At 48.7% G+C, this 22,233-nt stretch overlaps 2 protein-coding genes across 8 annotated transcripts in view; one reads left to right on the forward strand and one right to left on the reverse strand.

The window, feature by feature from the left end:
• SLC7A3 (solute carrier family 7 member 3) overlaps positions 1-22,233 on the forward strand; it is a 38,417-nt gene that overhangs the window by 15,250 nt on the left and 934 nt on the right. The window contains exons 2-13 of one of the 5 annotated variants that reach the window (XM_084813531.1): positions 163-572; positions 1,619-1,777; positions 2,602-2,782; positions 3,179-3,291; positions 4,551-4,773; positions 5,659-5,798; positions 5,885-5,987; positions 6,166-6,377; positions 6,913-7,079; positions 8,676-8,784; positions 8,955-9,091; positions 15,430-15,475. In XM_084813531.1, coding sequence (XP_084669657.1) covers positions 203-572; positions 1,619-1,777; positions 2,602-2,782; positions 3,179-3,291; positions 4,551-4,773; positions 5,659-5,798; positions 5,885-5,987; positions 6,166-6,377; positions 6,913-7,079; positions 8,676-8,784; positions 8,955-9,085 — 1,908 coding nt within the window. In that variant the 5' untranslated portion in view covers positions 163-202 and the 3' untranslated portion in view covers positions 9,086-9,091; positions 15,430-15,475. Of the gene's footprint in view, positions 1-162; positions 573-1,618; positions 1,778-2,601; positions 2,783-3,178; positions 3,292-4,550; positions 4,774-5,658; positions 5,799-5,884; positions 5,988-6,165; positions 6,378-6,912; positions 7,080-8,675; positions 8,785-8,954; positions 12,073-15,429; positions 15,476-22,233 lie in introns of those variants that run through there. The other 4 variants (XM_084813530.1, XM_084813529.1, XM_084813533.1 and 1 more) reach the window with 4 other exon arrangements.
• On the reverse strand, positions 12,331-21,829 carry LOC146338336 (uncharacterized). Of its 3 annotated transcripts, none has more exons than XM_084813534.1 (6): positions 20,685-21,829; positions 17,618-17,813; positions 16,990-17,106; positions 16,236-16,330; positions 14,271-14,355; positions 12,331-13,458 (listed from the first exon to the last, which is right to left on the reverse strand). In XM_084813534.1, the coding sequence occupies exons 1-6, from the start codon at positions 21,810-21,812 to the stop codon at positions 13,280-13,282; spliced, it is 1,800 nt and encodes a 599-aa protein (XP_084669660.1). In that variant the 5' UTR covers positions 21,813-21,829; the 3' UTR covers positions 12,331-13,279. The 3 variants fall into 3 exon arrangements, with proteins under 3 accessions (XP_084669660.1, XP_084669662.1, XP_084669661.1); XM_084813536.1 differs by having other exon boundaries at positions 12,539-13,806; positions 16,990-17,103; XM_084813535.1 differs by having other exon boundaries at positions 12,539-13,806.

Consider the following 22,233-nt stretch of genomic DNA (forward strand, 5'->3'; position numbering starts at 1 on the left):
GTCCTGATTCCAAGTGATGTAAAACTTCAGCTTGCTGGGCCACATACCGGTGTTGCCATCAGCTTGGTTCTGCTAGATCCCCCAATCCTTGCATACCTTCTTGCGGACATGCACACACACTCAGCGTTGCTGGCTCTAATGCCACATTGTTCTCTGTTTCAGATCCTTTGAAGACCTTGGGTGTTCCACAACACTGGCCAAGATGCTGAAGAGAACCATGGCAAGCTTTGGCAAGAAGCTGATCCGGCAGCGCACAGTGGACCTCAGTGCGCATGAGTCGCAGCTGGCACGCTGCCTCTCCACCCTGGACCTGATCGCTCTTGGTGTGGGCAGCACTCTTGGGGCTGGCGTCTATGTTTTGTCTGGGGAGGTGGCCAAGGATCTGGCTGGACCTTCTATTGTGATTTGTTTCTTCATTGCGGCAGTCTCCTCAGTGTTGGCTGGTCTGTGCTATGCGGAGTTTGGAGCACGGGTGCCCAAGGCCGGGTCTGCCTATCTCTACAGCTATGTGACCGTTGGGGAGATCTGGGCCTTCACCACCGGATGGAACCTCATTCTCTCATATATGATAGGTATGTGCTGCTCAGCTTGGAGCAGAGGAGGGGGAGAGAGTTCTGAATGATGTGAGAATGATTTGTTGAGTTCAGATGCAAGAACACCAGGGGTTGCCTGCAGCATTGCATCCAAGACGCATGCTCCGATGAGGCTCTTTAGGAAACCAAACCCCTCCTGAACCAGGGCTCGCAGACTGGATTTTTATTTAAATATATTCGAACAAGAACAGCAAAAGAATTCAGTCACTGTTGCAATTCAGTCACTGTTGCACTGTTATGAACTGCTGCTTTATTTAAAATATTTTAGGCTGCTTTTTCTACTGTAGCCAAAAACAGGGAGGCACAAAATAAAGAGGTGCTTTTGTGTCAGTTTTGGTTTTTTGGTTTTTCTGCTGACCAGTCTGCAGAGCAGCTTACAAAAAAATAAAAGTAAAATGAAACACTAGTGTACAGCTAATCCCCCCGCCCCCCAAAAAAGGAACAGCAAAACAATACAGCCATATGGGGCTTTTCAACAGCTACAACAAGCACTTTGGATTGTGCTGGAAAATGAACTGGCAGCCTGAGAAGCTATTTTAAACATTGGCAATACGTGTTACCTCTGACGAGTCCCGGTCAACAATCACTAGCAGCAAGACCCTGGACCCACTGATGTTTCTGCGTGGTCTTCGGAGGCAGCCCCAGTGCAGTAGTCTACTCCGGGGGTTACCAGAGCATGGATAACAGTAGCCAGGCCGCCTCTGTCCAGACAGAAAATGTAGGATTTTGCCTCCGTCTAATTCACATGCCAGTTGCTCTGGCATATTCCTCCATTGGCACCTTTCTGTGGTATGCTGAGGTATGGATTGCACACATTGACTAGGAGGGCTGTGTGTGCAACAGGGGGTTTGGGATGGGCCCACCCCACCTCTGGAGGTTAGAGACCTTCCAGCTCTAGCAATTCGTAGTTCTTCTTTTGCTGTGAGGCGTGACAAAGGCCCTGCCATTGCATCTGGGGTTGGCACAGAAGGATCAGGTGTGAGCTTAAATTTGGCTTAACGAAGGGCTCCCTTTTCTGTCACCAGGGACAGCAAGCGTCGCTCGTGCCTGGAGCTCCACATTTGACCACATTATTGGTGGCCACATCTCCACTTTCTTCCAGAATAACACTTCCCTGCATCTGGAGAATGTGCTTGCCGAATATCCGGACTTCTTTGCCCTTTTTCTGGTGTTGCTGCTCACAGGTGAGCTGACAGAGAGAGGTTTTTCTCCCTCTCTCATAATACTAGAACACAATGGGGTCATTCAGTGAAGCTGAATGATAAGAGATTCAAAAGGAAGGACTTTTTCACACAGTACATAGATATACTGTGGAACTTGCTACCCCAAGATGTAGTGATGGCCACCAATTTGGATGACTTTAAAATGGGCTTGGACAAATTTGTGAGACAGGGCTATCAATGGTCACTAGTCTTGATGGCTACATGCTACCTCCAGGAGCAGAGACAGCATGCCCTGCCTCTGAATGCTAGTTGCCGGGGAACAACAGTGGAGAGGGCTATTGACCTAATGTCCTGCTTGTGGGCTTCCCAGATGTGTCTAGTTGTTCACTGTGGGAAACAGGATGCTGGGCTACATAGGCTTTGGTCTGATCCAGCAGGGCTCCTAAGTTCTTATGACTAGTTGCTGTTAAAAGCTCAGGCAAACAGGACAGATTTAGCTGGTGCCACATGATCCCTGCAGAGTTCACAGCTGGGATGCCACCACAAAAAAGCCCCTTTCTCTATTAGCCATCTGCCTAACCTCCAAAGAAGAATAAAATGGGAGGCCTTGGTAGGAGATCTGAATTGACAGAAAGGGGCAACCAGGTGGTCCTTTACCCAGTCCCATACTGTTTATGAGGCTTTATAAGTTAAAAGCAGCCCTAGAACATGTGAAGCTGATTACAATAATAAAACCAGCCAGCCTTTGACATCTGGGGCAGGCATGTCTAGGTGGCTTGTGCCCCAGAGCCTCCCATCTTAAGCGAGCTGGCATCACCCTCTCTGTCTCGTTGCCTCCCTTTCAGGCTTGCTGTCATTTGGTGTGAGCGAATCAGCCCTGGTGAACAAAATCTTCACAGCCATCAACCTGCTGGTCCTGGGCTTTGTCATTGTCGCTGGCTGCGTGAAGGGCGATGTCAAGAACTGGAACTTGTCGGAGGAGGATTTTCAAAACCACTCGTATAAACCTGCTTCATCTGGAAGCAAGTAAGGGCCCTTCTCCCCGTCTGCCCAGCATGCTCTCTTAGCTGCTGTCGAGTTGTGGAGGGGGGCCAGCAGCCCCTCCTCTCCCTTTGCCTGTGGCTTTACACCTGGCTGCCCAGTCCTTGTGGCCAGGTTTCCTTATGATGCTGTGCAGCACAGCAAGAGGGAGGGCTGGGGCGATAGTGATGAGCGTGGGGAAGGGAAATGGCAGGAGGCCAGCTGGAGAGGCCCTTGCAGGGCTGGCATGCTCCAGGGGCCAGCTGGTAAGGACCCAGGGTTCTTGAGGGAGATTTGCATCCGTGGGCAGAAGTGGTTGTCCCAGCAGGAGGGCATTCATTCTCAGGTAGGTGGGTTTGCTTCCTTGAATGTTGTCATGGTCTGTCTTTCTTTCTCTTCCAGAGTTGGCCACTTTGGCAATGGAGGCTTTGTCCCCTTTGGCTTTGAGGGGATCCTCTCTGGGGCTGCCACCTGCTTCTACGCCTTTGTTGGATTTGACTGCATTGCAACAACAGGTAAAGCAGCAGGTTTTGAGGGTGGTGGTGGTGGGATAACTGATCCATTTCTGTGATTCTGTACACCACACAGCACAGGTAGTTGTGTAGCCGTGATCTCAGGGTGCACTGACAGGAGCATAGTGTCCAGGACACAGGAAGTAATAGTCCCACTATGTTCTGCACTGGGATACTGTGTCCAGTTTGGAGTGCCGCATTTTAAGAAGGACATTGCCAATCTGGAGCTGTGCAGAGGAGCGCATCTAAGTTGGTGAGGGGTTGGGAAACCAAGTCCTGTGAGGAATGGTTGAAAGAGTTGGGTTTGTTTAGCCTGGAGTAGGGAAGGTTGAGGGACTGCGGTGGCTTAGTGATTAAGACGCTGAACTGCAGACTGGAAGGTTGGCAGGACAGCAGTTCGAGACCCGAGTGCCGCATGACGGAGTGAGCTCCTGTCTTCAGTCCCAGCTCCTGCCAACCTAGCAGTTCGAAAGCAAGAAATTGCAAGTAGATAAATAGGTGCCACTTCGTCGGGAAAGTTAACAGCGTTCCGTGCATCTCGGTGTTCAGTCATGCCGGCCACATGACCACGGAAACGTCTTCGGGCAGTGCTGGCTCTTCGGCTTAGAAATGGAGATGAGCACCACTCCCTTGAGTCGGACACGACTGGCTGGGGACACCTTTACCTTTTAGGGAAGGTTGAAGGGAGTCATGATCGCAGTCTTCAAGGATCTGAATGGCTGTCACACAGACGAGGGAGCAGACTTGTTTTCTGTTCCTCCAGAGGGGAGGACTAGAACCAGTGGGCAGAGGTTGCAGGAAGGTAGATTTTGGCTAATCATTAGGAGAAACATCCTAACAGTGAGAGCTGTTCAGCAGTGGTACAGACTGCCTCCGGAGGTAATTAAGCAGGGCTGGGTAGCTATCTGTCAGGGATGCCGTAGCTGCATCCTGCATTGAAGGTTCTGTATTGAGTAGGAGGTTGGATTAGGCAACCTCCAAATTACCATCCTATTTTGATTCTAGTCAGCGAGGGGGAAGTTTCACATGGCAGATGAGACTGAGCTGCACGCACCAGTGCTGCCACACAGGGTCCCCGTCAAGCCTCAAAGCGGGTTGGGCTGCTGTTCAATATTGCTGTGTTCCACAGCAGAAAGCTTCTGCTTATGATTTGGGAAATGAAGAATTAGCAACGCAGCTTGGTGCCACGGTTTGCTGCCTTCCTTGGGCATAGGAGGGGAGGGAGGTTTTGATCGCAGTGCACCCCACTCCCCTTTCTGCAGGCGAGGAAGCACGGAACCCTCAGCACTCGATCCCCATTGGCATCATCGTCTCCCTCCTCATCTGCTTCGTGGCCTACTTTGGGGTTTCTGCTTCCTTGACCTTGATGGTGCCCTACTTCCTGGTGAATGAAGAGAGCCCGCTGCCCGACGCCTTCAAGTCTGTGGGGTGGGAGCCTGCCCGCTACGTCGTGGCCATTGGCTCACTCTGCGCCCTCTCCACAAGGTAAAGGATGAGGAAAGGAGGCAGGCGTGATGTGGAGGTGCCTTCTGCCATCGATCTGCCACAATTGTCCTCTTGCTTCAGTTATTTTCAGGATGTGCACCCTGCCTTCTCGCCATGTTCTCTAGGCAGTTGGCAAACAAAAGTACACACTTTTTTTTTTAAATGCCAGGGATACCCAAGAACAGCAGTCCATAAAAACAGCTCAAAACAGCAGATAAAAAAACCCTAAATCAAATTGGCATCAATACTTAAAAAAGCCAGCTAGAATTTGAAAAAGGAGGGAACACAAGGTGTGTTAAGACAAATGCCACTAAAAGCTCGAGCACAGGCAGCATTCACCTAGCATCTAAACCGGGGATGGGCCAAACACAGGCCTTGGTGGGCCATTTGTGCTTCCCTGTGCCCGTGTTTCCCCTGGCCGCTGCAGTTATTGTCAAATTCAGAGAGCTTCTGCTGGGAAACAGGATGTACGTTCCACATGTACTGTTTCCCATCAGAATTGCTGGACCTGCAGAGAAACAGAGTGCAAGGGCAGCCATCCCTGCACGTCCCATTTCTCTCCAGAATCTGGCCCCCAACAGCTGTTTGGTGGGCTGTTGGAAATGCAGGTATGCTCTCGCCTGTTTCTCGAGCAATGGCTACTAGTCCTGATGGCTCTGTGCCACCCCCAGTGTCAGTGTGGCTCTGTTTATCAGCTGTTGGGAACATGAGTAGGATGGTGCTATTGCACTCGTGTCCTGCTTGCAAGTTTCCCACAGGCAGTTGGTTGGCCACCGTGTGAACAGAATGCTGGACGAGATGGACCCTTGGTCTGATCCAGCAGGGCTGTTCTTATGTTAAGTTCTCATACGCATGTTGACTTTGTGTCTCTTTCCGCCCATGCAGCTTGCTTGGCTCCATGTTCCCAATGCCACGAGTGATCTATGCCATGGCTGAAGATGGGCTGCTCTTCAGGTTTCTCTATCGGGTGCACAGCCGGACCAAGACCCCCTTGGTGGCCACTGTTGTCTCTGGCATCATTGCTGGTATAAATGTGTTGACGGGTGTCTGTCCCTTCTCCCCGCTCCCTCTGAGCCAGACTGGGGCTCATGTGCATCCTATTCTTTTGCAGCCCTGATGGCATTTCTCTTCGAGCTGAAGGATCTGGTTAACCTCATGTCGATTGGCACTCTGCTGGCGTACTCCCTGGTCGCTGTCTGTGTGCTCATCCTCAGGTGGGTGCCTCTTGAAGTGACCACCTCTCTGTGTGGCGTTCCCCAAGCCCCATCTAAACATCACACCACCCTGGCCCATGGAGGTCTTTGATCCTCTTGGCCTGGTGGACCCTCCTTTGCAGAGATGCTGGCAGAGAGTTGCAGTTCCCTGTTTTAATTCTTCTGGCTTTGCTGATAGGTACCAGCCTGAGCTGTTCACCTCCGCCAAAGACTTGGAAATGCTTGAGATGAATGGGAGTGAAGAAGAGAAGGTGATAATCAATCTCTCAAGTGGCACTAGCCAAACTGTGCTCAAAGAGAAGTTCAGCTGGAGGAGCCTTCTCTGCCCTTCTGGGGACAGCCCGACTCACATCTCAGGGCGCATTGTCTACATCAGCAGCACAGTCGTCTGTAAGTGCTGGTGGAGGTGGGGTAGAAATGGGGTGTCATAGCTCACTGGGGATGTAGCGCTTGAGTGCATCTTGAGGGTGATGCTGAGACAGGTCAGCCTTTGGCAACCCAACACGCTCCAGATGTGTTGGACTAAGGATGTGTCCCATTGTCCCTAGACAGCATAATCATTGGCCATGCTGGCCGAAGATCATGGAAACTGGAGTTCACCACATCTGGGGAGTGCCAGGTTGGAGAAGGCTGCCATGTGCGCTTTAGATGGGAACAGGGAGAGTCCCACAGCATGGATGCGGAGACGGATGTCTGACAGTGCTTGATCAGCTGGGCAGATTGGGCTAAGTTTACTCTCTTGGGTTGAGCCAGACTTCTCTTCTAGAGGCCACAAGAAAAGAGGCCTCTTTTCAACAATAGAGCTAAGATTGTGCATGCCTTGGTCTCTGGTTCTGAGATTTCCAGCTAGAAAGTTCTCAGGCGGAAGGGCTGGAAACTGCCCAGCTTTCTATAAAGTTGCTTTTTTGGGCCTCCTGTCTTGCAGGTATAATGATCACAGCCCTGTGTGGAATCCTGGCACAGGAGTGGGCAGCACTCTTGAACGGCAGCATCGGTTGGGTCATAGCCTGCGTGCTTCTCCTAGGCATTTTGATTATTGGCACCACTGTCATCTGGAGGCAGCCAGAAAGCAAGACACGTCTCACTTTCAAAGTAAGAATCCTGATCAAAGGGCTGCTCTTCCCTGGGGGACCTTGAAGGCTTGTTTGTGGCATTTGCCAAAGGAACAGTTTGCCAAAGGATCTTCCCATTGTCCTCTGATGGCTGGATCTTAACATGGAAAGAGAAGCAATTTTCTGCCTTTTAGGAAGTGGTGTTTACTGGCTAGCTTTCCCCTTCCTGGGATGGGTGGTCTCACCCTGCCTCAGCCTTGTTCAGGCGCAACGCGCCTTCCATAAGTCAGCGTACCACAGAGGCATCCTCTGTTCTTGCTAGCCTTGGTGCCCAGCTCAGGGGACAGGGATGGTCATGAAAAGGGGGGGTGCATGTCTGTATCGCTCTAGGGCAGGAGATGTGATGTTTCTGCCTGCAGGACTAGGCTAGCCATTCCTGTTGCTTGTCAAATCATTTGGAGGCTGAGAGGTATCTACTGGTTTATCTTTCTCAAGTCTTGAGGAACTCTGAAGTGAGAGTGGGGGAAGAGGGGCTTTCCAAATTATTACAGGGAAAAGAATCAGTTGCTAAGTTACTCTTGGGGATCTGGATGACTTTCCAAGCATGTGCACAGCAGTGATGTCCCCATCTACCTCTTCAGGTGCAACTATTGACAACTATATTGTGAGCACCTTGTTGTTGTTCAGTCGTTCTCTTCGTGACCCCATGGACCATAGCACGCCAGGCCTTCCTGTCCTGCGCTCTCTCCCGGAGCGTGCTCAAGTTCATATTCATTGCATCGGTGATGCTATCTAGCCATCTCATCCTCTGCCGTCCCCTTCTCCTTTTGCTGTCAGTGTTTCCCAGCATCAGGGTCTTTTCCAGAGTTTTCTCTTCGCATTAGGTGGCCAAAATATTTGAGCTTCAGCTTCAGTATCTGTCCTTCCAATGAGCACTCAGGGTTGATTTCCTTTAGTATGGACTGATTTGACCTCCTTGCAGTCCAGGGGACTCGTAAGAGTCTTCTCCAGCACCACAGTTCGAAAGCATCCATTCTTCGGTGCTCAGCCTTCCTTCTAGTCCAGCTCTCACAGCCATACATTACTACTGGGAAAACCATAGCTTTGATTAGGCGGACCTTTGTCAGCAAGGTGATGTCTCTGCTTCTTACTATGCTGTATGTGAGCACCTACGGGCCAGTATTTGTGACTACGCTGATGGCTTAAGCTTTACAGCCTGCTCCCCCACCCCCACATATGCAGTTCTGCAAGGAATGTGTTTTATTTTGCCCAATTTTTCCCACATTGTGCCCTTAGAAGTGCAGTTTCACATAGGTGTGCTCAGCCACTGCTAATTTAAGAGCAACCCCAAGACAAAATCTTGTCAAACAGCAAGCCTAGCCTCTCCCTCTGCACACAGAGAAGTGGGCTGTCAGTCATGACAGCCCCTGCAGGTAAATTAAGCCACAGTGTGCTGTTGTGACGTGTGAACTGGCAAAGTTGGGGATAGTGCAAAGATACCCCCCTGCTTGGGGGGGGGGGTTCTCCCAATTGCCTGGAAAGTCCCTCACTGGAGCCCCAGTCTAGTTTTGTCCTTAGGAGGAAATTGGTTTCAGTGAAACACAAAGCATTTCACACCCTCTTCTGCCTTTTCCAGGTGCCTGGCTTGCCGCTGCTCCCACTCTTCAGTATCTTAGTGAATGTCTATCTCATGATGCAGCTGGATGCAGGCACTTGGGCGCGCTTTGCTGTCTGGATGGCCATAGGTGAGGGGCACAAAACGCCACTTGTGTAGTGTTGCCATATAGGGGTCAACGTCAGCAGAAGCTGTGCCATCCCAATTTGGGAACTGCAGTAGGCGTGGTGCAGTGTGGGGACAGGGAGAGAGGGAGGCTGTAGATGCTCTTTTGACTGTGAGGCTCAATTTTCCCTCTAGGCTTTGCCATCTACTTTGGCTACGGGATCCGGCACAGTGAGGAAGGACAGGTGGCTCGCCAGTCCCAGTCAGCAACAAGCAAACCTCTGCAGGGTCCTAGCTCTGACCTGAGCCAAGACAGAGCTCTCTGATAGCAGGTGATTCTCTCCCTGCTCCCATCCACATAGCACAGGGGCCCTTGGGTTCTTACCTGCCTCTTACCCCTCCCTAGGGCAAGCAAGAGATGACATGGTCCTGTGTATATGGTCTCTCTAGCACAATGCCATAGGCTTGTGTTAACAGTGTCATCCTACAGGGCAGCGAATAAAAACAACATTGGGTAGGAGTTGGGGTAGACACAAGGCCCAGCCCATTCCCTCTTGGCCTTGGGGGAAAGCCAACACCAGGCACAGGAGCTGCCGCACACCCTGATATCTGTATTTATTCTGTCTGGCTTTGTTAGGTAGAGGTTGTCTTTCCTATGTAGATGTATGTGAGTGTCAGATGTCTGGAGTCCAAAACTGGATCTCTGTACTTTTAAGCTCTTTGCTTTCCTGTAACTGTTGTTTGTATAATATTATCAGAAATGTTACATGTTTTGTATGACTTAAAACTCCAAAGGCCCTTTTTTCAAAAATGTTTTGCTATGTTTGACCTATTGCCACCATTTAATGCCAGCTTGCTTTGCAATGTGCTTGGTAGCAGTTCTTCAGGATGAGCTAATGTACCTGCCTCCATAAACCTGGACAATTATACCAGGGCTGCCAGTGAACACAGCTTTGGCAGCTGAGCTTATGCAGAAGCCGAGGCACAGTCTCTTCAATAGCACTAGTTGGTTTGAGTAGCTCTTGAAGGATCAGTTGGAGATTGTTCATACTCCCCATATCTGAACTACCCTAACCAGGGTCTTTTTAGCTAGAACCCCCCCCACAATTTTCTTTATCAGTGTAGAGTCTTATAGGTAGAGGTTTTAACACCTTCCTCCCCTTCATGACCACAAGCCAACCATTCTCAAAAACAAGGCCACTGCCCATCCATTACTGCTATAATACCTTTCAGCAGCGGGGAACTTGTGGCTGTCCAGATATTTTTGTCTACAGCAGCCCTCACTATTGCCTATGCTGGCTAAGGCTGATGGGAATTGTAGGCCAAAACACCTGGAGAGCCAGAAGTCACCTGCTCCTGCTTTAAACAAGGACATACTGCATGGTGTTTAAAAGCAACAATGCCCCTGCATGCTTGAACTCTAGTATACAATGGCCTGGCTACTCTTCACTCTAAATAATCTGTCCAATTTTTGCAACCAGTATAAACAAAAAATTTGCATAGTTCTACTTGTCATAGGGATAGGATATATGTATATACAGTGCTGAAGTGCCACCTGGTGGAGTCTGCTTCCCTCTCTCTGACTTCACTAATTATTGCTGCTCCTTAAAAACTGATTTTCAGTCCAGAGGGCTAGATTCCATCCCACCCATCTCCTCTGTGTATCCCTGTAGCCTGAACACATGCTGTGCTGTCTAGCCATTTGGGGATGCCTTTGTTCAGGAGTGCAGAAGCTGTGGTCCTGCAGATGATGTTGGACTACAACTTCCATCATCCATTACCACTGCTGGTAGAGTCCAAAATTTGGGCAGCTATAGTTTCTCCACCTCTGCCTTTGCATCTCAAGCTCTGCCTTTGCTTCTCATACAAAACCAAACTGTGTGTTGCTTACAATATAGTATAATATAGTGCTAAAGAATTACATCTAGAGACAGATTAGCACAATAAGATATTAGGAAGGTTTCCTCAGTGATCAAGTTGCTTGATTGGCCAGTGAGCTATCCTAGAACTACATTTGGAGGCAACAATATGTCAGCACAGTCAACAAATTTGAGGGGGAGGAAGTAAGCAACAGAAACCAGGACTCAGGTAGACATACCCACCTCTTTCAGAAGCTGCAACTACGGTGACTGCTGTTGTAAGATGGTCCCCAGTAATCACACCTGATGAACATATTGCTTTCCAGAATAAGAGAACTCATCCTGCTGGCCAGAAACAGAAATCCAGACCAATTCCAGAAAGCTAGTATATCCAAAGGTGGCATCCCTTGGTATATTTGATCTAGCTACTTGGAACTGGAGTCAGAAGAGCAGGACAACACAGGCCCATACCAACGGTTGGCAAAAGTCCAGAGGATGATGAGATGGCTGCCAGATCTTTATCTGCTGTAAATCAGTTCTGACAGAACATGTTGCAAAATAAGCTAATAAAGAGCTACTGGCTCCAGGCTGGGAGGGTGGAGGTTTTAATGACAATACACCCCCGGTCGTAAATAAGATGCAATAAGCTTAATTTTTACTTTAGCCCATAGCTTTAGTAACTGTTTCCCGCCTCCCCAAATCTAAGTATTCGGAGTTCTGTGAAGACCAAATGATGGGGGATTTGCATACTGAGAGTAAATGTTGGTTACAGTATTAGGCAGACATCCCCACTTCTTTCAAAACCTTGCAACTATGGGGGCAACACTCCAAGCTATGGTTCCTTTTGCCTCTTTGAAGCAAAGCCAGCTGCTTTGCTACTGTTTTGACGACAAAATAATCTTGGGAGTTCCAGTGAAAGCTCACCAATGACTTCTCTACCATCCACATAACATGCATGCACACTCTAGATACAAGCATGTGACCAGGCTCTCTAGAGTGAACTTGTGCCAAGCTCCATCATGCAGAAGCCTTTTGAAGCCTGCTAACAGAGCTCTGAGCCAGGCCTTCTCATTTGGCCCAAGCCCACCCAAAAGCAGAGCTTCAGCAAGTTTCAACTCAGAGGCGATCAGTGTGCTCACAGGTATGAGACAGTGCACCTGAAAGTTGCTGCATACCTATACATACACTTGATGTTTCCTCCTTGTGATGGAGGAGAAAGCCCCGTGGACTATTCCTTGGAATTGGAGACTTTCAACCCAGGCACTTAACTGTTTGGAGCTACAGTAGTATGAACTATGGCAGCTAGGCACCCTGCAGGCTTACTGTCTTAGCTGATCCTCACTGCTTTTGCTTTGAACGCCTACATGTGAATAAGAGTTATGTAACTTGAATGTGACAAGTGACATCTTACTACAGTTGTTGGACCAAATAAAAAAATATTGTCATGTTAGCACATGCTTTGCGGTTTGTCAAACACAGCTACTCCTGTGCCAAAGTTTAGGGGGAGTGGCAGTATGAGCAGCTACGAGCAAAAGCAGTCCTTAACAATATGTACCATTAACAGCTATATACATTAAGTAACACAATTTCCTCCAGTGCTGGAGAAGGCACATGGTAGCCTAGTCAAACAAGGAGGAAAGGAGTCGCCAAGGCAGAGAAGTCACATCATTTGACTCCACTAGAAATGGGAGTTTGGTAGGGCAAGTAGAGACAGCTAGCAGTTTAGGGTTCATAGTCCTTTTAGCTAAATACACCTCAGGAAAAGCCCAATTCTGCAAGAGAAGCAGACAAACTTGGAACAAAAGATGTGAGCAGAAGAGGCAGATGGGCTAGGTCCTAGAGTCTGCCCCCAGAGCACAGCTGCCCCTCACAGCACACAAAACCAAAAAGGGAAGTAATAAGCAGGAGAGAAACTGCTCTCAGAGTGCCAGAGTGATTTATTCAGGCCCAACGTATTTCACAACCAAGTTCCTTTTTCAGGGGCAATTTAAAAATGCATAAAAACACACAAACATCTGTTTTGACTTACAAAATGTTTTTCAAGAACAACCAAATATAGAATATATATCTTCTAAAGATTATTTGTATAAAGAATAGAATACCGTTTGTTACATACAAAAGCAATTGCATAAGGACTAAGCCTAGAAGCTACATACTCAAAAGTTACACAAAAGGGAAAAAAACCCAACGGATTTACAAATGCTTCTTACCAGCAACTGGCAAAGGTGAGCTCTTTTGGTTTTCTCATTTCTGAGAGAAACAATATGGATGACTAAGCCTTTCCTTATAGATCTCAAATGACTGCAGGTATGCATAGAAGATGCCATTACATCCAAAGGGAATTACTGTTCCTTATTACTTTATTTACCTAGGAGTAATCCCCATTCATGCACAAACCGAAGTTCAATCCTTACAATACTGAAACTTGAGTAGCCATGGCAAATATTCAAGGTCTCCACATTTAGATATTTTAGAAATAAACTGTCAAGTGTTAAGAGGGAACTGTTCTGGATTTTAAGATATTTTTCTATCACTCAAACTATTAGAAATTTTTCAACATGTAATAAGTAGCATATATGTAGTGTATGCCATTGATAGTCCATGTCAAAAAGTGTGTGAGTCAAACTCAAAGACCATTAAAGAAATGCATAAGTGAGTGTTTTAGCAGCATTTTAGACCAAAAAAATCAGTAACTTCCTTAGTAAACAAAACACTGGATGTAAAGCATCTTAGGAGGGAGATGTGTCTTCCAGCACTGAACCTGTGGCAGATAGCAGGAGGCTGGCAGACAGATGGACATAGAGGAGATCTCTTTCCTCCCTTCCTTCCATACAAAACGACTACAGTTGGGGGAGGAAAAGGAGAGAGTTTAACTGAGTACTGAAGGGCACATTGCTCTGCCCGGGTATGCCAAGGACTACAATAGTTCAGTGTGGTGCAAGGATAGGCAAAACTAAAGCCAAATCCTACTGAAGGCATTTCGCTTAAAAGTTACTTCTACCATGTGTCTCACAAACTATTAAGAAGCCTTAGCCACAGTATAGATGCAAAAAGAGTTTGTAATCAAACACATGCATATAGATATACACAATTATAAGCCAATATCCATTGGATTTTTTTTACTTAATTTAAGAAGTGTCCAGTTTACAATTTAGAGTTGTCCACATCTTCATTATCTTTTTGCCACTCTTGAGTTGGGAGGGGATGGGGAAGAAGAGATTAGAGTTAAAATTGATACATGGAATGTGCAGCCATGTGTTGCATTTTCATTATGTGATATTTTCCTTTTCATGAAAGACGTTGACACATAACCAAGATTCCTAGGGGATCTCGGCCCATTCACAGCCTCCACAGCAGCATAGTGGTATTGGAGAGCTAGTATGTCTCGCACTCCCTGCCCTTTCCCCAGCTGACATTTTATACCCAGTGGGCAAAGAGCCACAACAACAGCCAAGGGTTTGTGCTGATCATAGCAGCGATGCCCCGGTGCCCTTAAGAGGTCACATGAGCAGACTACTACAGTCCTCTGACCTACTGTGCTGTGGGAAAACCACAACTGCCAGCATTTGCCCATAGGTGTTCACTATGCTCCAACCCTATACTAAGGCAGAAATCCTCAGATTTGTAAATACAGGATACCCACGGAAAATACCTTTGTGCTGATACTTGTCCAACATGATCCTCAGCTGTTGATTTTCTTCAAGCAGCCATTGATTTTCTTCAAGTAGCCGTGGACACTGAAATGGGAGTAAAAGGCTGTGTTACCTTCTGATAGTGTGAGTTTAACTACTAATTAAATGGCTACCTTTCTGAGTAATATGGGCTTCAGGACTGCAGCCCCACTGAGGAAGCCAGCAAGAGGCTTTGTGCTGTCACCACAGCAAGCACACTCTACTTCACAACATTGGAGATGACAGGCTGTTTGATTATCCCACTCATCATAAGGTACAGGTTTCCAGCTGGGCCGCATAAACCAGAATAATGTAGTTATAAGCCTTGCTGGCAGCAGTCACAGAGCTCTTCAAACTATGCATAGAACCTGATGAATTTTCTTACTAGAAACACGGCAGAACAGGGCTCATACCCTGGTACAGGCAGAGGAATTGGTAGAAATTGAAAATCATGGAGTTGGAAAGGACCTTGGAGGTCATCTAGTCAATGCAGTACCTGCAACGCAGGATGCAGCTACAGTATTCCTGACTGATGAAGGCTCAGCCCTTGCTTAATTACCTCCAGCAAAGAAGATCCCAACACCTGCTGAGGCAGTCTGTCCCACTGTCAAACAGCTCTCCCTGTTAGGATGTTTTCCCTAATGTTCAGCCAAAATCTGCTTCCCTGCAATTTCTACCCATTGGTTCTAGCCCTGCCCTCTGGAGCAAGAGAACATGTCTGCTCCCTTTTCTGCATGACAGCCTTTCAGATGTTTGAAGACTGCTTTCATGCCTCCTCTCAATCTTCTCCAGGCTAAACAAGCCCAGCTCTTTAAATCATTCCTCATAGGACTTTGTTTCCACACCCCTCACCACTCTGGTCATCTTTCTCTGGATGTACTGCAGTTTGTCAATGACCTCCTTAAAATGTGGTGCCCAAAACTGGAGAGCACTCCAAATGCAGCGTGAGCAGCACAGAACAGAACGATTACTTCCTGTGGTCTGGACACTATGGTTCTGTTAATGCAACCGAAGACTGTATTCACTTTTTTAGCACATTCTGCCGCCAAGCTAGATTATCCCATCCTAGACTTGTGCCTTTCATTTTTTTTTGTACCTAAATTCAAGACTTTACATTGCATTTATTTTGTTTTGGCCCAGTGACATGCCTTGCCAAGATCCTTCTAATATTGATTCTGTCTTCTATGGTGTTAGCTGTTCTGCCCAGCTTCTTGTCATCTGCAAATCTGGTAAGCATCTCCTCTACAGCCTCATACAAGTCACTTATAACAATGTTGAACAGCACAGGACCTAGGCAGAGCCCTCAAACACACCACTTAAGACCTCCCTCCAGGTTGTTGCAGAGCTATTAATAAGCACTCATTGGGTACAACTGCTCAATCAGCTGTGGATCCACTTAACAGTGGTAGCACCCAATGCACATGTTACCACCTTTGTTGACGAAGGTAGTTACCTCAGCCTTTAGAGAGAAGGCAAAGACTGGTTAAAGAATGTGTGAATTACTAGAACAGACATTCAGCATTAATCTCTTCTCCTAACCCTCTCTTCTTACATACTAACTTCACTCAGTCAAACTCCGCTCACTCCAGCTGATCCTCTGACTAGCTTACCTTATAGAAGAACACCAATGGAAATCCTTAGTTTCACAATAGCTTGTGTAAGCAGATACAGATTCTGTAGTGCAAAAGGCATTTGGGCTGAATGATCAGAAGTTTTGGATTATGCTCTATTTATCTTGTGTTTTACTGGTTATAGCAACCAGTTAGTTTCTATACCATATGTACATCCCACCTTTCTTCCTGACAATAGGCCTCTAATAAGCAAAAACTAGAACACATAAGATGTCTTTCACTGCATGCTTGTCCAGGAAATATATGAATTGGAAAATCCATGTTTTAAATTGGTCGTTTGTTAATGCCATCTTCCATTCTCTGTTGTGACCTTACCTCTAAGCAAGATGCAGCAGACCCATTCCCTGGAGCAGCCTTAGGGATTTGTCCAGCCGCCAGCAAAACCCCACTAGTGGGCTTCTCAGTCTGACCTGAATGCAAGACAAGCGATTTTTCATCTTTGCTCCCACGTGAACTGGAGCCCCACAGCCTGGCTTCATACTCCTCCTGAGCTGGGCCTGGGCTATGCCTGGTGCTACTCCCTCACCCCCTCAGACTTTTCCCCTCCTTGTCATGCAGCACCAGGATACTTTCTGCACTTCCTGCAGTAGAGGCTAGCTTGTGCAGAGGGTGGGTTGTTGCCTCCCTCTGCTGGTAACAGGCTACCTCCGCACCAGAAAACAGCCTGCTAGCTTATTTATTACATTTCTATGCTGCCCAATATCCGAAGCTCTGTGGTTGATTTGATGGGCCCTGCCCCCCCACAACTCTCTAAGCAAGCATGCGTTAGTATTCCACTCCTTAGCAAATGTCGGCAACGCAACTGAGGAAAAAAGGGCACCTTTGCTCTAGATAAACCAGTTCCTGTCTGGGAAGCCTTGCCTCTCAATGCATGGAACAGTTCCACACAACACCACAGGACCAGAGAGCTGAATCATCAGGCATTTATAGTTTCACTATACTGGTCAGAACTGTTCCTCCTCCAAACCCACTTCAACCACAGCTGCAGTCTGGCAGCTAGCTCATGCCTCTATGCAGGGAGAGTTAGAACTCACTGCCACAGTCAAGACAGAAATCTGTCAAGACTTACCTTTGCCTCGGTAGGCCCATTTTAAAAGGGGAGGCTTCTGGGTGGACACAGTGTCAGATGGTTTCTCCTGTGCATGCTTTTGTGCTCCTGTCTTGCCTATCCTGTTGTCTCCAGCTGCTGAACACAACAATCAAAGAAAAGCAAGAAATTGAGCCTTAAGGATGCACTGGATCTCTATCCAGATCATGGCCTGAAGAAAGATCAGTACTCTGAACCCAACATGTTAAGAGTACATGTTGATTCCCACCTTAATTCTGCCATGAGTCATAATGCCTGCCAAAGGTGACAGGGAATGCTGTCACAGCCTCCTAAAAATACTTCAGGAGCCCACCCAGGCCTCTTCCAACCCTGTATTAGCTCACAAACTTTTGAATTAGCCCCCTCTTTCCTCCACCCTTTCCTATACCCGTCCTGACTAACAAACAAGATTTGTCATCTGTTTTAAGATTTGGCTTCTAACTTTACAGCATTGATGCACAACTTAAGTTGGGAAGGAGCAGCCCTTGGAGGAAAATTGTAAGAGTAACCAGACATTTTGTAGTCCAGAGGTCATAGATTTTAACTTACTATTGTCACAAGCACTTCAGCTCCCAGAGCCCACACTTGCCCACAACGCAAGCCATCTCACCTGTATGAATTGGAAGTCTCATTCCTGGAGCCTTATTCTCCACACAGACCCCATGGTACTCCAGACCCAGGCATGTCATGGACCCCCCAACTGCAGGTCGTCTAGTGAGTTTGGAAGGGGGTTGAATGGACATGACTGGCTTCTTATAGCAGGGCAGTTTTGTCTGAGATTTCTTCATTTCATCAGGCAGCTGTTTCTACGAGACATATGACCTAAGTATTAGCTGCGCCTTAGAGGCCATCATCGCACATGCCATAAATCATGTTGTGTTAGTCCTTGCTATTGCCTGGTTTACGATATGGTGGCCCAGCCAAGTGAGCTATTAGGTTAGTAGACTGTTACTCTCCAGGAAGGCCAGTGAGAGACATGAGCCACAGAGAGAAAAGGAGCACCAACGGCTGGGATTTTGAAGCATCTCTTCTTCTTGCCCTCGATTTTGCCACATCGAAGAGTTCCCTCTTTACTGTGTTTTAAGAACAGAGGAGCCATGCTGGAACAGACCAAAGGTCCGTCTCAGCCAGTGCTCTGTTCACACAGTGGCCAACCAGCTGTCGACCAGGAACCCACAAGCAGGACAAGAGTGCAACAGCACCCTCCTGCCCATGTTCCCCAGCAACTGGTGTACATGAGCATACTGCCTCTGGTACTGGAGGTAGCACAGAGCAATCAGGACTAGTAACCATTGACAGCCTTCTCCTGTTTAGATGTGCAGTAAAGACTGTTTCTATCCCAAAGAAAAAGAAATGCAAGAAAGCAAAGTGGCTGTCTGATGAGGCTTTACAAAAGTAGCTGAGGAAAGAAGGGAAGCGAAAAGCAAGGGAGAAAGCGGAAGATATATCCAACTGAATGCAGAGTTCCAGAGAATAGCAAGGAGAGACAAGAAGGCCTTCTTAAATAAACAATGCAAAGAAATCCAGGAAAACAATAGAATGGGAAAGACTAGAGATCTCTTCAAGAAAATCTGAGATCTCAAGGGAACGTTTTGTGCAAAGACAGGCATGATAAAGGACAAAGAAGGCAGGGACCTCACAGAAGCAGATGAGATTAAGAAGAGGTGGAAAGAATACACAGAAGAACTATACAGGAAAGATCTGAATGTCCCCGATAGCCATGATAGTGCAGTCACTGAACTTGAGCCGGACATCCTAGAGAGTGAAGTCAAGTGGGCCTTAGGAAGCATTACTAACAACAAAGCTAGCGGAGATGACAGTATTCCAGCTGAGCTATTTAAAATCCTAAAAGATGATGCTGTTAAAATGCTGTGCTCAATATGCCAACAAATTTGGAACCCTCAACAATGGCCACAAGACTGGAAAAGGTCAGTTTACATTCCAATTCCAAAGAAGGGCAACGCCAAAGAGTGTTCAAACTACCGTACAATTGCGCTTATTTCACATGCCAGCAAGGTGATGCTCAAAAGCCTACAAGCTAGGCTTCAGCAGCATGTGAACCGAGAACTACCAGAAGTACAAGCTGGGTTTCGAAGAGGCAGAGGAACTAGAGATCAAATCGCCAGCATTCGCTGGATCATGGAGAAAGCAAGAGAATTTGGGGTGGGTTAGGGTATTTAAAAAAAAAAAAATTTATGGTAAAATTTTATTGTTTTAAATTGTTTTATGGGGGATGTACATCGCCCAGAGTGGCTGGGTGACCAGTCAGATGGGCGATTAATAAATTTAATAAATAAATAAATAAATTCCAGAAACGTCTATTTCTGCTTCATTGACTACGGGAAAGCCTTTGATTGTGTGGCTCACAACAAACTGTGGCAAATTCTGAAAGAGATGGGAGTGCCACACCACCTTACCTGTCTCCTGAGAAACCTGTATGAAGGACAAGAAGCAACAGTAAGAACTGGACATGGAACAACCGATTGGTTCAAAATTGGGAGAGTACAACAAGGCTGTATATTGTTGCCCTGCTTTTTTAATTTATATGCAGAGTACATCATGAGAAATGCCAGGTTGGATGAATCACAGGTCAGAATTAAGATTGCTGGGAGAATTAACAACCTCAGATAGGCAGATGATACCACCCTAATGGCAGAAAGCGAAGAGGATCTAAAGAGCCTCTTGTTGAGGGGGAGAATGGAGAGTGCAAAAGCTGGTTTGAAACTCAACATTAAAAAAACAAAGATCACGGCATCTGGCCCCATCACTTCCTGGCATATAGAAGGGGAAGAAATGGAAGCAGTGACAGATTTTACTTTCTTGGGCTCCAAGATCACTGCAGACGGTGACTGTAGCCATGAAATTAAAAGACGCTTGCTCCTTGGGAGGAAAGCTATGGCCAACCTAGACAGCATAGTCAGAAGCAGAGACACCACCTTGCTGACAAAGGTTCATATAATCAAAGCTATGGTTTTCCCAGTAGTAATGTATGGCTGTGAGAGCTGGACGATAAGGAAGGCTGAGCACTGAAGAATTGATGCCTTCGAACTGTGGTGCTGGAGAAGACTCTTACGAGTCCCCTGGACTGCAAGGAGGTCAAATCAGTCAATCCTAAAGGAAATCAACCCTGAGTGCTCATTGGAAGGACAGATGCTGAAGCTCAAATATTTTGGCCACCTAATGCGGAGAGAAAACTCACTGGAAAAGACCCTAATGCTGGGAAAGATTGAAGGCAAAAGGAGAAGGGGACAGCAGAGGATGAGATGGCTAGAAAGCATCACCGATGCAATGAATATGAGCTTGAGCACACTCCGGGAGAGAGTGGAGGACAGGAAGGCCTGGCATGCTATGGTCCATGGGGTCACAAGGAGTCGGACACGACTTAACAACTGAACAACAACAAAAGAGTGTTTTGTTCTGCCAGGCTCAACTCTGCTTGATGTTTTATCTCACTCTCTTAATTGTCAATGTAGTTGTCAGGCTCTATTTATGGTCCTGCTGCTGTGTTTGTTTTAAGCTGTGAAGCTTATAGTACTTTTTATTGTGTAACTCCTGGACACCTGTTCAGCAGAGGATGCAATTCACAAACATATTGAACAAACAACAAAATTGCTAGGAGATATGCTGCTAGAAGGAGGCCTCACACAGACCATCCCCCCCCCCCCCGTTGCATTTACCTCGGTCCGAGTCTGACTTTGCCCAGCATGTCCAGATCTGGCTCCTGGTGCACCTGAACTCTGCAGACAGGTGCTGGAGGCATCAGCACCAGCCGCCTGAGGGGCCTGGCCTTCCGCACCTTTCCTCAGGACAGGAATCCTGCCTGCCGATGCTGCCCCCCTCTGAGCCCTTTTAGCAGGGGCAGCTTCAGGGCTGGCGCCGGGGGACAGGCTCTTCTTCCTCTTGGGGAGGCCCTTCTTGGGAAGCGCGTTACTCTTGGCGGCTGCAGCCAGCTTCCTCCGCAGCACAGGGGTCTCTTGCGCGGACCCGGGTCGAGCCTTGCCGCCGGAGCCCGGCTTGGGCCGGCCCGCCTGCGCCCTGGGCGCGCTGCGGGGGGCCGGGTCCCGCGCGGGGTGCGGAACCCTGCCGCCGCCCGTCAAGCGCGAGGCGCTCCTCTTGGTGGCGAGCTCGGGCCCCTGAGCCGCCGCCGCCAGCGGCGTCGAGGTGACCAAGGGCGCCGGGTCATCAGCACCAGCGCCAGGGGCGGCGGGCAGCTCCCACTCGAAGGTGCGGCGGCGGCGGAGGGCCGCGGCGGCGGCGTCCTCCTCGGCGGCGAGGGAGAGGGAGAAACGGCTCCCAGCGCTGGCCGCCGAGAGCCGCGACCCTCCGTCGCAGAGGTAGGTGGCGCGGCTGTCGGCCAAGGAGGAGAAGGCGCTCGCGGAGCCCTCGTCGTATTCGTAGGTGCGGTTGCAGGCCCGAGGCGGCCGCGACGGGGGCGGGGCCCGCTCCGCGGCCCCTCCGCCGCCTTCGCTCTCCTCTGCTTCCTCGGGCGCCCGGAGGCCCCGCGCGGGCGTCCGGAAGGCCTCGCTGAGGAGGGACCAGGAGGCGCCCAGCGGCGTCAGCGTCTCGGCCTCGATAGTCGAGGCGCACCGCAGCCGAGGCGGCGGCGGCCCCCGCAGCTGGAGCGCGATCGCCTCGCAGTCCTGGGCGAAGGCGCTGCGGTAGAGGACGTCCAGCAAGGCCGGGACCGCGGGCGACGCCGGCGGGGAAAGAGGCGGCGTCGGCTCCGGGCCCTCGTCCGGCGGGGGGCTGAAGCGTCTCTGGAGAAGCGGCGGCCGGGACAGGGGCTCCAGTCTCTGACGCTCCATCTCGGACAGGCCGCGGCACCCGTTCCCCCTCAGCCTCGCTTTTATAATCCGCGCGTCTTGCTCATTGGTTCAGGCTCCACCTATTGGAGGCAGGCGCTTGCGCGCGTGACTGCTTCCGCCTCCACCCCTTCTGCCACTTTTACCAATCAGCACCGCGGAACTCTCAAGGAGGGTGAGATCACGTGGTGAGAGTAGGCCAATGAGAGAAGGGAGTGCCTCTCCCTCGTCCAGCGGGCCTGTAATGACTGGAATTTCTTGTCGTAGAAGCGGGGGAGTGTCAATGGGCAGGTCCTGTCGCCAGGGAACCGAGACTGAGTTCTGATATAGTCGAATGGACTGTACCACTTCGGGCTGTGGGGGTGGAGTATGCCGCGCTCTGAAGGTTCGCTCAATAAAGAACTCCCCGCAGGCCGGAAAAGGG

This window comes from Heloderma suspectum, chromosome 9, assembly GCF_057233095.1.
Source record: "Heloderma suspectum isolate Gila_16-S chromosome 9, 16-S_ref, whole genome shotgun sequence".
Taxonomy (NCBI): Eukaryota; Metazoa; Chordata; class Lepidosauria; order Squamata; family Helodermatidae; genus Heloderma; species Heloderma suspectum.

Coding starts and splice junctions, on each gene's coding strand:
- LOC146338336 (XM_084813534.1), bottom strand. CDS start 21,812: ATGGAGCGTCAGAGACTGGAGCCCCTGTCCCGGCCGCCGCTTCTCCAG. Junction 17,814..20,684: donor AAAGTCAGACTCGGACCGAG/GTAAATGCAACG, acceptor TATGTCTCGTAG/AAACAGCTGCCTGATGAAAT. Junction 17,107..17,617: donor GAGACTTCCAATTCATACAG/GTGAGATGGCTT, acceptor TGTTGTGTTCAG/CAGCTGGAGACAACAGGATA.